This window comes from Schistocerca cancellata, chromosome 3, assembly GCF_023864275.1.
Source record: "Schistocerca cancellata isolate TAMUIC-IGC-003103 chromosome 3, iqSchCanc2.1, whole genome shotgun sequence".
NCBI lineage: Eukaryota > Metazoa > Arthropoda > Insecta > Orthoptera > Acrididae > Schistocerca > Schistocerca cancellata.
In genome coordinates, this window is record NC_064628.1 from 511,206,885 (window position 1) to 511,222,827 (window position 15,943).

Sequence of the window (15,943 nt, forward strand, 5' to 3'; positions counted from 1 at the left end):
GTTTTTAATATCCTACTATAAACGCTGCTGCACCCCTGTATAATCATTGATAAACAAAGGCTGTAGATAGAGAGATGTGCGGAATGAAACAGGTTTGGCTGTCAAGAGAACAGCGTGTGAAGCCTTCAAAAACTATCATAGCAGAAAACTGTTGAAAGATGTTTCACAAAGCCCAAAGATATTCTGGCCATACATAAAGGCTGTTGAAGGCACCAAAATTAGTGTTCAGTCACTCACAGATGAGATGAAAACTGAGAGTAGCAGAGAGAAAGTAGTAATGATTAACTCTGTTTTCAAACCATTCTCTGCAAAGGAAAACTCATAATTGGCCCAAATTAATTCTCATACCACTGAAAAGACGAGTGAAATAGATATTAGTGTCAGTGGAGTTAAGAAACAAATTGTTACAACTGAACAAAGCTATGTGGTGTAATGGAATCCCTATCAGAGTCTATACTAAATTTGTGGCTGAGTTAGCCCCTCTTTTAAATATAATGATATAGTGTACTGTAGATTCGCTAAAAAAAAAAAAAAAAAAAAAAAAAAACTAGCCAACAGTTGGAAGAATGAGCAGGTAACACCCATCTACAAAAGGGCAGCAGAAGAGATCCGCAAAACTACCATACAATATCTGTGACATCCATTTCTTGTAGAATTTTACAACATGTTCTGAGATCAAATGTAATGAGGTATCTCAAACAGAATGATCTCCTTCATGCCAACTTCAAAAATACCAGCCAACAGAAATCCCATGCATGCCATTATCAGATGACATCCTGAAAACCAATGACCAACAGAAACAAGTGGATGCAGCATTTTTTAAAGAACTAACTTCAGGCATGCTCCCAAGGAAGTGTGTTTGGATCCTTACTGTTCACATTTTATATTAGAGGCCTGTCAAACAACACAAATAATCATCTTAGAATGTTTGTAACTGATAAAGTTACCCATAATGAAGTACTATCTGAATAAAATTTCAGAAATATCCAGTCAGGTCTTGATAAGATTTCAAAACGGTGCAAAGATTGACAACTTACTTTAAATTCTCACACATGTGCAACTGTGCTCTTTACCAAGTGCAAAAGTAGTGTAGCCTAAGATAAGAATATTGACAAGTCACCATTGGAAACAAGTCAGGTTGTACAAATACTTGGGTATAACAATTCGTGTGTTTTTTCTATAGAGCAGCTTGTACAATCCATGCACTTTTTAACTATTTTGTCACTATTTATATCACTCTCACTACTTCACTGCTGCTTTTCCATGTGGGTATTGGCTTTCCATTATCTGCAATTTATGATACTTAATTCTGTCATGATATACTTGCACTGTGCTATGGTATCACACAGGGAGCTATTGGTTAATGCTCATTGCCTTCCTCAATAGAATCTGACAGGCTAAATACTTTTCCAACTCTTGGAAATATGCCACTTTAGGCAAGGACTATATATACAAAAAGTTGTTCAAAGGTATCACCTTCACTACCTATATAAAGAACAGAGCTGGATCAAGGTGATTCTGCATCCCTGCCAAAATTGCTAATGCTGCCCCCCCCCCCTACATAAAACTATATTTATATGCAGATGTAGCAAATTTTATAATTTTGTAAGTAGCTTTAATAAAAATTAAGCATTCTTAAAAATATTATTTAAATGAACTATCAGGATTGAAAATATTGCATGCAACAAATTAAATGCATAACTTAGAAAATAAATTACTAATTGTACAAACTTTCTAAAATACAGAATTTAATACAATTATCTATATTTTATTAATTACAGGAGCTACTGTACATTAGTGTGGTACAGTTCTAGATGCAGATGTGTAAGAATTTTTCATACTATAATAACAAGAAAATAACCTAATGCATAAGTGTGACCTATTTCCAGTAGTCCTGAGCACCAGATGCCTAAGCAATACTGCTGATAACCAATGGCAGAACGTATATTTGTGTACAAAAGAGTTCAACTCAGATGAACAGAATACAGCTGTCCACAGGCACACTGAAGAACGAGTCTCACAATATTATTAATCAACCACAGAAGGCTTAATCTTGAATTTATAGTTTTTTTACACAATAGATCAGATCAGCTGAAACTTGGGAGCAAATACTGGCTGGAGGGGAAAGTACTTTATATATCCCCTCCACATCTTTTTTGCTTTCTTCCTCCATCATCATATTTTGCTCATACTCAGTCAGCATAAATCAGCAAAAATCAGAAGCCCTCACTCAAATAGCATATGTATTTTAGCACTTGTTTGCCCAACCTGTGGGACCCTACAGTCAAACAATAGCAGTATGAACTCTATAGTTGAATGTGAGTGAGCTGTGTAGGTGGCAGATGTATGAACCAAGTCACATAAACCATCTGTTCAGTAATAGTAATTTCTTTATTATGTTACTTGAACAAAATGATACTGTGTCAACAATTTGCATTTACAGTACTAGGCCGAGGCGAAGGCTTTGTATTTTAGGCAGAATATATGATCATGAGGGGTTAGGACAACTCATGTACCACTCCCAATAATTCTCAAACCCCCTTTCATCATTTCTTTTTCTTTTGGTCAGTTTTTGTGACGCCTCTGTGCCTGCACCATAGTCAGAGACCTGACTGCAATCTTCTTAGTGTTCTCAAAACAGTTTCATAGTAATTTGCAGTACAGATTCAAGAGATACCAAACCACATTCAATAAACAGACCTTGCTGGGAGCAGCTACACGACAACAATGGGAAGACAATGAGATGCCAATAACATCACTACCACTCTGGGGCATTATATATTCAGACAACTTCTATGGAGTTTCCAAGGACATCTTCCCATTTTTATATGGCCCTTTATCTTATTGCACTACTTTAATCATAAAGATGGTTAAGGCATGTCAGACTGGTTTGAGTAGGAGAACAGAGCCCTTAAGGAAGCATCATAACTTGCTGTTATAACCAATAATATAATCTTCATGGCAAGGGGTCCAATAAAGTGCTCCTTATTTATGGATAATTTTGCTTCCTCTTTAGTCTAGGAATAGCTGATCTTCAGTTGCAAGTGAATATCAGAAATTTAGTTGGATTTATAATATGAGCAAACTTTAAACCCCTTTTGAAAGATAAACACACATTAATGTCCAGATGAAAGTCCATGTCTACTCCTTTATATGACCCTGAAATTGATAATTAGTGTAAGTCTGTTGGGTTGTTGATAATTAGTGTAAGTCTGTTGGGTTAGTGAGAACTGTATGTCCAAATACCACTGACACTATCTTGAGGGAATCAAATTAGGCTCAGACATCTAGACAATTAGCCCCATAGACATTTTCTGGGCAGAGACTGGCAAGCCACTACTGTCCATCGAGTGACAACTACTCACAATGCCTCAGGCATACTGGTTCTTGCCTGAGTCAAAATCATCAGCATTTCATTTGGTTGACCACCCACAAACGCTGACAGTTTTTGCAAACTACTCAAAGTAGCAAAGCCATATGGGTTACACATGAAGCAAGCCCCTGTTATCCTTTGTGTTGACCAAGTCTCAGTTTTAAACCATGATTGGATTTGTCTGCCATTGTGCTAAAGAATGCCAGAAAATTTTTAGAATTTCTGCATTACAAGTAGAAGAGCCCAAATGCTAATAAAAAAGGTAGTATAGTTCTCCAGATTACATTTTTAATTAAATCTATGAGTATCTGTACCAAATAAATTCACTGCCTATGAATTGGATGTACATAAAACCTTTAAGGCACTAAATAGATGAGACAGATTCGAGTTACAAGCTTCCTTGGATTCATATTCCCAGAGAACAGTTCAAACCATGCAGAACATGTACCCAGCGAAGTGGTCTAGTACAGTCCATCCAAGACACCCTTCTGTGCTACTGCACCTTTGGAGGGAGATGATATTTTTCTGCATACAAGAACATATGGAAATCTGAGGCAACAAACTAGGGATGCAGCAGCCATGTGGGTCTGTAACATCCCTACTGTGACCATTGATTGATTCCCCTTACATGCAATTGCAATTATTTCACTGTTGAAGTTAAGAGCCATACATCATTGGCAGCAAGAATGGATGTAAGGATAAGAAACTGTAGCTGATTATGCTAATTAACATGCAATATAATGGCTCATTCCAGTCACCAAGGTGTGACTTCTTGATTGGAACTGTCTCCTGATGTATGATTTTGAAAGAAAACACACAATTTTTTTAAGAAGTAGCAATCCTTAATGCAGTTCTTGCTCTCTGTTGACAGTTATGATATTCAAAGAGTCACATGGCTAATACATTTTGTGTTGTCTTCTTAACTCCCTTCGGCTGATGTAGTTTATTTGATAACAACTTCTGTTTATGTTTGGGCACAAATTATTGTGTTGTCATTGGTCCTCACAATACAAAAACAACACCAGGAGATGTACAGTAGCTTGCACATCAGCTCTTGAACTTTTCCTCCAATGAAGGAAGCTGGGTGGTAAGAATGAAATTTACTTCATATATGTTTCCCAGATACCGTCATCAATATCACACATTATTGGTGGTAATTAATGGAATGATACTTCATATTCACAATTGTTGAATGCTTCAAAACTGGCGCAGCCAATTTGTACATTTCAAATATGTTTGAAGCTTAAACATAAATTATTTGTCTGAATGTATGTTTTCTTTAACCTATGTTACTCATTTTCAGTTGGAACACGTTAAAAACACAACTTTTGTATCATCATTATTTTCACGATTTTCCCCCCTTGGTTTATGTAAATGTGTGTGCGAATGACAAATAGAAAACAAACTATAATTAAAGGTGCACACAGGTGAAAAAGTCTGAAAAAACTATAACAGTTATTTAAGTAGTGTCATAGTCAAGTTAGTCATCAGCCATGAGGCATTAGCCCAGATATTAATGGATCTCAACACACTCATCAACAAGAGGCTAAAATTGTGATCTATACTATGAAAATGTGTTATTAGCCAATAGCCAAGTAAAAATAAATATTATGCAGTTATATTAGTATACACTGATGAGCCGAAACATTATGACCATCAAATTAAATGCATGTTGGTCCTCTACTGGAATACAGTTCAGCAGTGATTCTGCAAGTCATGGATATGACAAGTACTTCATAGGTTTTCAGAGGTTTGTGGCACCAGATGCCTACACACACTTCCCATAATTTTCAGGCAGTTGGTCTGTGGGCACAGAGCTGCCGCCTGATAGCGTCCCAGTTGGGTTTCATCAGATTCAGCTAAGCCGCATTTGATGACCAAGACATCAACAATGAGTTTACTATCATGCTCTTCAAACCATTGCAGCACGATTCTGACCTTGTAGCACTGACAGTTATCCTGCTGAAAGATGCCATCGCTGTCGAGGAAGACATCAACCATAAGCAGTTGCAGGTGTTCCCTAATAATGTTCACATAGTCCACAGCTGTCATGGTGCCTTCCATTACTATTCCAGGTCCCATGGAAGCCCAAGAGAATGTCACGCCTGTGTCCATAGCGAGCTGCATGTTAAGTGCAGCCGTTCGCCTGGATGACGGTGTATCTGGACATGATCATTGACCTGTTTTAGCAATAAATGGAAATCATCTGACAAGGTAACATGATTCCATTGATCTGTGGTCCAATCTCGATGATCCCGTGCCCACTGTAATCATAATTGATGATGTTGGGTGAAGTTGGGAACATGTAGGGGTCCTCTGCTGCAGAACACAATGTTCAACACTGTGCACTGAATGGCATGCTCCAAAACACTTGTGCCTGGGCCAGCAGTGTACTCTTTCATCAGATATGCCACAAATCGCTGCCTATCCTGCTTTACTGCGTGGGCAAGCCTCCGATACCTATGTTCTGCGATGACGTATGGACTTCCAACTCCTTATCACTCCCTGCTTCCGCATTCTTCAACCACTTTCCAAAGATGCTCAAGACAGTATCACGTGAACAGTCGAGCAGCTTCGACGTTTCCAAGATATGCCCTCCCAGGCTCTGGGCCACAACAATCTGGCTTTTTTCAAAGTCGCATAAGTTGGCGGATTTCCTCATTCATGCCTCTTACTGTCACTAGATGATTCCCCATTCATCTCTTCTGTACTCACATATTTCTCTTACTGCATCACATGCACTCATTTCCACCAGGCAGCATACAGCCTCGTGATGGACTGCGGTTGTAATTTTTTGGCTCATCAGTGTATATTATTACCATGGCATTTATTACTGTAGTTTGGAGCTAACTACAACAAAGAAATAAAATGCATAACATTCAGCATCATTTATACATGATAACATATAAGCTGCAAAAAAACTGTGTGACTTAAGATTCTGCATCAAAAAGCTCTCTACAGTTAAGACTCTGCTTCTACATTTCTAGATATGTCATAAATAAATATATAGAAAACTCAATTGTCTTTGCAGCCCAAGACCATATTTTCCTTTATCCTGGCTGTGGACACCAGAAGAAGCAGCACTTAGAATACAGGCTCAATTCCGTGGTTTTCTGGTGCGCAAGCAACCAGAAGTACAGGAGATGAGACAGTTCTGGAAGGTAAAATGTTTTCTACAGAACAAGTTTTATAGCACCTAGAACTAATTTCACTTTTATGTCTTGGGCAGTGGTGAAAACACTCAAGTTGTGCATTATTCTGTCCAACTGAAACAAGAGGATATAACCTGATGGACAGGGATATTTTGACTACAGGAAATTATCAGTGCCTGTCATTTTGGTTGATACCAGAATACTGGCTCATTCCTACATGAGTGATCAGCCAGCCAAGTGCACCTGTGAAGCTGTTTCAACCATATAAACACTTTTTATTTTTGAAGCACTTTAATATTTCATTTCTTGACTTTGTTCCACCAGCTTTGACATTTTTTCCCCCACCACTGCCATTTTGGATTTTTAAATTTCCTGCAAATGTCATCTCGCATTTTTTAAACTTCCCTCCACCACCACCTTTGATTTTTAAATGTTCCATCACCAACTTGGACTTTTTTTTGGTGAGTGCTGCGTTGCCTAGTGGCAGATGCTCGAATTGTACACAAGAGAGACTCTCCTTCTATACCGAATATGCACAGCAACAAAAATTTTGTTATTTGTTTTCCTCCTGGGGTAGCAATTTTAATAGCCAGCTGTGTACATCTGCAGAGAAAGAGCTGCTTTCAAAAGAGACATTGTTTCTCCATTTACATTATAGCCCAATCGATGGACAATGACGCTTCACGCAAGTTGAGACAAGGATGGGAACTGCATTATTGAAGGTGCCAGGCAGCAGTTGCGGCATGCACATACAAATGCTTTGTACTTGATGAATGCATGTATCTCACTTGCTAATGTAGAATTTGTCACTTACAACCACCATCAGCCATGACAACTCGCAACAACTGGAATAAGAATTCGCTAAGTAACTCACTATGATCACATTTAATGCTCACGTTGCATACAACGTTCACAGCAGAATGCTCAGAACATTTCTGAATGCTTATTGCCTGTCAAAGAATGAGTGACATAGGTGTGCAGAACAAGCTTAAACTAGACTGTCATCATTTGTGACTCCAACTATAGTCATCTATTACCTCATACTATGCATTTATGCAACATTAAGAATTTCAGACATGTAGTCAGCTGTTTACATACTACGCAGCTCAGGAAACTATTAACCAGAACTTAAATCCTCAAGTAAAAATATTCTGATAAAGTGTAGAAGAACTATCTAATAAGGCAAGCGCCCCCCCCCCCCCTCTCACACGGAATGGAAAAAATGTAATGTAGATGTAGTCAGGTGCTTTTCTTTCAAGAAAGTGATTTAAGAGTCCATGTTACACAGTTTTCTAGCAGGTTCCAAACTAGAACTATTTTATGGCTATTTACAAGTCGCCACTCATATTCAAAATATTCAGTCCCCCCTGGTCTAGCCCCCCTTCCACCCCACACAAACTATTGTATTGGTGTCATTGTAGTAAGGTACTCTTCTACTTTGTTCCTGAATATCTGGTGATTTATAATCTCCTGTGAAATATCTACTGGCTCTTTGTGATAGATTTTTGCACCAGAATACAAAATCCCATTTTGAACACTAGACAAGGATACTTTGAGCTACATTTTTTGTGGGTACTTGCATTTTCTTCAAAGGAAATTGACTTCCCATTTGAAGAGGAGTGTTTATAATTTATCAAAATCTCTTGCATTCTGTTATTGGCCACTCTTCTCATTTTTTGCTGCCATAATGTCCTGTTGTACCATGAATTGAACTTTTATTAATTTTATTGGTAACCTCCATTCTACATCTACAGTAGGGTGGCCTAATTTTTCAGCTTTCTAAAATTTATTTCAACACCTGTATCTTGTTCTAGTCAACCAAAATCAATGTGTGCAATATTTTAGCTAAATCACGCAACTGCAAGGGAAACTACAATGACCAGGCCATTTGGAAATTTTCAAGCAGAAGATAATTTTTTTGGATTTTTTTTATCTACTTCTTTTGCAATCACTTGAAGACACTCTATAGGAATTTATGCAAGACTTCCTTTATTTAATCATCACATAAAATGTATCTCTCTCTCTCTCTCACACACACACATACACACACACACACACACACACATCCAAAAGTTGCCTGAGACTGCAGTCATGTGAGTTGCTTTTGTGTGTGTGTGTGTGTGTGTGTTTGTGTGTGTGTGTGCGTGCGCGCGTGTGTGTGTGTGTCATCTGTTTTTGATGAAGGCCTTACTGGCTGAAAGCTTTATTTGTGACAATCTTTTCATTGTGCCTGTCTGCAACTGAGCATCTCCGCTATATGGTGAGTGGCAACTTTCCTTTTCATAATATTGTTACATTCCATCCTGAATTTTCCATTGTTTGATTTCATATATACACTCCTGGAAAGTGAAATAAGAACACCGTGAATTCATTGTCCCAGGAAGGGGAAACTTTATTGACACATTCCTGGGGTCAGATACATCACATGATCACACTGACAGAACCACAGGCACATAGACAAAGGCAACAGAGCATGCACAATGTCGGCACTAGTACAGTGTATATCCACCTTTCGCAGCAATGCAGGCTGCTATTCTCCCATGGAGACGATCGTAGAGATGCTGGATGTAGTCCTGTGGAACGGCTTGCCATGCCATTTCCACCTGGCGCCTCAGTTGGACCAGCGTTCGTGCTGGACGTGCAGACCGCGTGAGACGACGCTTCATCCAGTCCCAAACATGCTCAATGGGGTACAGATCTGGAGATCTTGCTGGCCAGAGTAGTTGACTTACACCTTCTAGAGCACGTTGGGTGGCACGGGATACATGCGGACGTGCATTGTCCTGTTGGAACAGCAAGTTCCCTTGCCGGTCTAGGAATGGTAGAACGATGGGTTCGATGACGGTTTGGATGTACCGTGCACTATTCAGTGTCCCCTCAACGATCACCAGTGGTGTACGGCCAGTGTAGGAGATCGCTCCCCACACCATGATGCCGGGTGTTGGCCCTGTGTGCCTCGGTCGTATGCAGTCCTGATTGTGGCGCTCACCTGCACGGCGCCAAACACGCATACGACCATCATTGGCACCAAGGCAGAAGCGACTCTCATCGCTGAAGACGACACGTCTCCATTCGTCCCTCCATTCACGCCTGTCGCGACACCACTGGAGGCGGGCTGCACGATGTTGGGGCGTGAGCGGAAGACGGCCTAACGGTGTGCGGGACCGTAGCCCAGCTTCATGGAGACGGTTGCGAATGGTCCTCGCCGATACCCCAGGAGCAACAGTGTCCCTAATTTGCTGGGAAGTGGCGGTGCGGTCCCCTACGGCACTGCGTAGGATCCTACGGTCTTGGCGTGCATCCGTGCGTCGCTGCGGTCCGGTCCCAGGTCGACGGGCACGTGCACCTTCCGCCGACCACTGGCGACAACATCGATGTACTGTGGAGACCTCACGCCCCACGTGTTGAGCAATTCGGCGGTACGTCCACCCGGCCTCCCGCATGCCCACTATACGCCCTCGCTCAAAGTCCGTCAACTGCACATACGGTTCACGTCCACGCTGTCGCGGCATGCTACCAGTGTTAAAGACTGCGATGGAGCTCCGTATGCCACAGCAAACTGGCTGACACTGACGGCGGTGGTGCACAAATGCTGCGCAGCTAGCGCCATTCGACGGCCAACACCGCGGTTCCTGGTGTATCCGCTGTGCCGTGCGTGTGATCATTGCTTGTACAGCCCTCTCGCAGTGTCCGGAGTAAGTATGGTGGGTCTGACACACCGGTGTCAATGTGTTCTTTTTTCCATTTCCAGGAGTGTATTTATTAGGCAGACTTATACAATTTCACGAACCATGGACCTTTGCCAGGGTGGAGTGGCTCATGTGCCTCACCAATAAAGACTGTCCTACAATAAGTGAAACCACAATGGAGGGATATCTGTGGAGATGTCAGACTAACCTGTTGTTCCTGAAGCGGGGCAGCAGCCTTTTAGTTGGAGGGGCAACAGTCTGGGTGATTTTCATCTTGAGTTTTTTTTTGTTAAAGTGTTCTAACAAGCCATGTGGCTAGATATTATGTAAATTAAACCTATTTGTTTGCCCTTTTCCCGGCTTTTGTCTTTTAGTATTATCCATCCTGCTGTTTTACAGACACCACACAGGGTAAGGACCATGAAAGTAGTGCCATATCTAAGCTTCAGACCCAGCTCCTCTGAAAACCAGCCCTAGGGATAAGAAAAACTGACCACTTAAAACTGATTTTGGTATTTTAGTTCTGAATAACTGGTATTGGTCTCTGTTACAACAGGTGTTTTTATTTTTTTTATTTTTTACTAATAGCTGAGTAAAGTAACTGAAAAATCAATTAGCCAAAGCAGCAGTGTTAAATTTTTCATTTCCAAATAAACATTTTTTTGTAAAATTTGCAGTGGTTTGAAATATTGTGTTGTTCTAGAAAACGGGAAAAGTAATCAGTGCTGTTTTAATAAAATGCCAACAGAAATGAGCAAGAAACACAGTGCATAAGACTTTGCACAGCACTGCTGAGATAATGATGTCCCTATGATCATGCATTGTAGCTTAAGGCATGCGTGTATGTGCAGTGAGCAAGACTTACTCTCACCTGGTCTTAGGTAGTTTCTCACTGTCGTCGTTAGACACCTGTTGAACTGCAGAATGGCACCAACCCTGGTCTGGAAATATCTTTACAAATTGGTGTACCAATGAAGTATAATGCTCCATTTGTTTAAAGGATTAAACATTTATTTGTCATTCTTATGAAATAATGAAAGAGGAAGGAAATTACGGTAACAGTAATAAATTAAAAACTTAAAATTTACTCATAGTATGTAATAAAAATAGATAGCTGATCTGCTGCCCATGTTTACATAATATGCCTTTATCTGCTTTTAGCCTTCAAAAACAGACAAATTAACACAAAAAATTGAGTTCTTTGACCTTAGTTTTCACTCTATAGCACTAACTATTCATAATACAAGCATGATGATACCTGAGTGTAATATGGTTTTTGAGCAAAGTTTTAAAAAATTAGAAACAGTAGAATACTGCTAATTTTTTTGTAGTGTTTTATCACTTATCACTCTTCAAGAAAAGCTGAGAGCGGTGGATGTATTAAGTTTTCTTTTATTTGCCTATTTAATTTAATATTTTGATTAAGTGTCTTGAAACTGAGAGTCAAAATTTTTTCAGTCTTTGTTCGATTTATGTGTTTATTACAGGCAAAAATAGGGATAAAAAACTGAAAATTGGTTCTTTCAGAAACCAGTTATTTTGAGCAGTTTTAACAGTGAGGTCACTTTGGCATGGAAAGGAAGTGATATAATTGAAAATTAGGTGTTTCAGTGATAACTTCCACCCCTAACAGGCCCTACGGGAGGCCTGCTGCTGCTGCTCTTTGAGATACACAGTTGTGATTGGCTGGTCCCGTGTCAGCTCACACGTCAGCTCACAGACTATTACTCTCTTCATCATACCTCTGGCAAGTGGCCAATGATGCTAACAGCCAGGCCAGCAGGATCACGGTTTTGTACAGGGCTGTTGCTCCTTCATCATTCCCCCTTTGATCTGGTTTATGACAAGCAGAGCCTGTGTCTATAGTTATACAGCAGTTCTGTCTTTTGGAAACATTTACCCTAAAAGAGGCCTAGTGGAAAACATGGGATTTTGACAAGACAGTTTTCTGTTTACACTGACTGCTTCTGGAAATTAGTTGTGCAACCCTGTGTAACCTTTTGTTGAATACATTCAAGTGTCGGCCATGACTAGTGTTGTGACACCCATATATGACTGCCCCTTTAAGTTGTGTCAATCCTGAAGCTTTATGTTTATACATTCACCAACACGCTTCATCCTGGACTTATAATACAAGTCAAAGAGTGACACAATCTTCATGTTAGTGTGCAGGGCATTACCAGTGATGTCCCTGCTGTCATCCTTAATGGTGTAGCTGAGAATACGTTCTATTCTGCCAATACTCACTACTGTATGTGATTACCTTTACCAAGATCTTCCCCAGTGAACCTAAATTACAGGTGACACTGCTGAGGCCTGAATTGACCTTAAAAGTATTAATTTTTGGTATTCTCATCACAGAGAGTTTTGTTCAGGTCGTCTTCATGAAATTCTTGTTATAATGTGTCTATTAAATAGGTCCTCATGCAGTGTGATTGTAAACAGGATTTGCATTGGATTCATTCAATGAGCCACGCAAGATAGTGCCTCAGATATAGCCAACAACAAATGAAGACACCAATGTAACAGGTACAGGTTGCATTACGTCGTAAGCATTGTGCAGTTCATTCCTTGGTAAATACTGTTTTCCCAAGAGCAATGAGTTTTCATTATTAAACAGCATTTTGCCTGTAACTCAAATGCACGCGTTGTAAACACATTTCATATGAAATATGCAGATGCCACAGTGCCAGACAGTTCAACAATATCGAGATAATCACCCAGTTCTGGAAATGCAAATCAATTGCAGACAAGAACACAACTGGGAGACTGGACATAAATTATATGGGGTGAAGAATGTGATAATGTGATGATGTATCATTCCCCTTCAAAATATTTGAGGAGTCTGTCTGTCCAATAAGATATTTCATAGGGTAGTGCTCAGAAAGCAGTGGAGAAGTTAAAATCATTCATGTCACGTCTGCAGTGTGCAGGAACTGAAAGCACAGGAAAAAGAAATGTGTCTAGCGAACTGTATATGGTTTTGGCTGGAATCGCAAAACTTGGCCATGCTTTATTCTGTGATAAGGTATGGCTTTACGTTAGTGAATAGTCAAAACACAAAAATTTGGTAAACCCAAAATCCATATGTGTTTCATAAAAATGCACTGGACTGTCAGAAAATTGTAGTGTGGTGTGATCTATCATGTCATCAAATAGTTGGTCCCATTTTGTCTGAAACTACAGTGAATAGTGTTGTGTGCCAAGACATCATTACATAGTTTATTTCACTTCTTGAAGCAGGGTAACACTATTGCACGTTGCAGTAGCACAGTGTCACTCATCACACATCTAATGAAATAATTCATTTCTTAAGCAAAGTTTTTGGTGATCACATCATCTCTAAAGGATTATTGCCCCCATACTCTTTCAATTCAATGTCTCCAGACTTCTTCCTGTGAGTCCATAAAAACAGGCTTCACAATGTCAGTGTGCTGTGCAAAGTAGCTTCAAACATGGTAAATACACCCCCAATCCTACCGTTATCCCCAAAAACAAGTTACAAAGGAGCATCCCCTTCATCACTAAATACCACTCCAGACCGGAACAACTAAACCACATTCTTCATCAGGGCTTTGATTATCTATCATGCCCTGAAATGAAGGAAATCCTTCTCACCATTCCCACAGTGGTGTTCCATTGCCCATCTAACCTCCACAACATCCTCGTCCATTACTATGCCACTCCGAATCCCAGTCCCTTGCTGCAGGGATCATATCCATGAGGAACACTTAGAAGAGAGATCTGCCCAATCCACCCACCCAGCACTTCTTACTCCAGTGCTGCCACAGGCTTATCCTACCCCATAAGAGGCCAGGCCACCCGTGAAAGCAGCTATGTCATGTACTAGCTTTGCTGCTGTCATTGCACAGCATTTTATATTTGTATGACTACCAACCAGCTGTCCACCAGGATGAATGGCCACTGCCAAACTATGACCAAGAGTAAAATGAACCACCCTGTTCCACAACATGCAGCTGAACATAACATGCTTGATTTCAGCAGCTGCTTCACAATCTGGGCCATTTGTATCCTCTCCTCCACCACCAACTTTTCTAAACTGTGCAGTTATTCTTACAAAACTGACGAAACATTCTCCACTCCCAAAATTATCCCGGCATCAACCTACAGTAGTCTACTGCCCCCCCCCCCTCCCCCCACACACACACCCAACAGTTTCAGTCCCATCTGCCCTATCAGCTCCTCCCAATACACACCCCTCAACCTCACTGTGCGCCGTCTCTGCAAATTCACCCACCTGACTTTTCTCCTTTTCTGCCCCCCCCCCCCCCACACACCCCTCCTCTCCTCTTCTCTCTCCCCTACAGGTTCCCAAAACTGCGGCTGGCAGCCGTGTCCTGCCACCATCTAGTTCCTGCATGCTCCACCAGACAGCAATATTCTCCCATTCTCCCCCCCCCCCCCCCCCGGTCACATGTACCCTTCTATCCCTTCACCTTCCCCACCCCACTCTGGATTACTGCTTTCATTCATTCATTTCTGTAGAAGTGCTTGGCCAAAAGCTCAATGTGTAACAGTATTTTTGTCGTGCTTGTCTGGAACTCAATGTATCATCTTTATGGTGAATAACAATCAGTCCTTTTCAGAATATTGTTGTAAAACGAGTTTGTGCATGCATTACTGAACAGGGCAATCATTTACACCCTAGCTAATAAATACTGTATGAGAGGGTATGAAATAAAATATGCACATGCCCACGCCCACGCCCACACCCACACCAATTCCCACCCCCACCCCAATTTCCCTCTCGTTCTCTCTCTCCCCTCCCCTTCTTGATTATTTTTCGATGATTTGTGAATTTTCACCTTCAATTCATGTGCTCTCTCTATCCCTCTTCCACAATCTCTCAACAGAGGAATTTCTCTCATACTTTGTTTGGCACACAATGTTCCGTTCCAAAAGTTGTAGAACAGCAAATAATAAGTTCATTAGATCAACTGTCCCAGAAGCATAAAATGGAGTTGGCATCTGCTGTAACACTTCCTACAGATTGTAAAAGTATCAAGAACTTGAAATTAAAAGTAACTGTTTAATTATTCTACTACACTTAGTACTTCTTAGTTTATTTATATAATAACTGACTGCCTAGTCATCTATATTCTTAATTATTGTGAGTGGATATTGCCACTGCTGTCTGCTATAGAGAATAAACAAACAAAAAACATTAAAAAGCTGTGTTAGTGCTTCAGATTAAAACCATGTTTCTTACAGGCACTGCAGGCAGAAAAAGAAGAGGAAATGAGGCAAAGAAGGGAGGAACTACGACTTGAAGCTACAGAAGCTGCAGCAGTAGCAACTAAGGAGGTGTATGAACATATTGAGACAGTCCATCAACAAATGGAAGAAGCACGTACCATGATACATGAATCTGCTGATGCAGCAATGAAAACTGATTGATTTAAAACACATTGAAAAAGGTGTTGAGCAACATATTTCCAATCTACATGATTCCACTACTTGCAATTCTTTCTTGTAACCTTTTTTTTCTTAACTTGTCGATCATTTTCATTTAAGGCATGGTGCATAGTGTTTTTATTTTTTCATTGCAGCTGTTGTTATTTCTGTGTTAATCCTTCGTCAGCTCAGGACAGCAGAATGTCGTTCTTTCAGATTTTATGTACTACCCCCATTTTCATCAAATATCAAGAATCTAAGTTGTTATTGATGCAATATAATCTCAGAGTGGACAAGAGTAAAGGACTATGTTT

At 40.4% G+C, this 15,943-nt stretch overlaps 1 protein-coding gene across 1 annotated transcript in view; it reads left to right on the forward strand.

Moving 5' to 3' along the window:
• Positions 1-15,632, forward strand: part of LOC126176386 (IQ domain-containing protein K-like) — a 49,429-nt gene extending 33,797 nt beyond the window's left edge. Inside the window, exons 4-5 of the mRNA XM_049923544.1 lie at positions 6,405-6,534; positions 15,447-15,632. Coding sequence (XP_049779501.1) covers positions 6,405-6,534; positions 15,447-15,632 — 316 coding nt within the window. The remainder of the gene's footprint in view (positions 1-6,404; positions 6,535-15,446) is intronic.
• Positions 15,633-15,943: the final 311 nt, after the last annotated feature.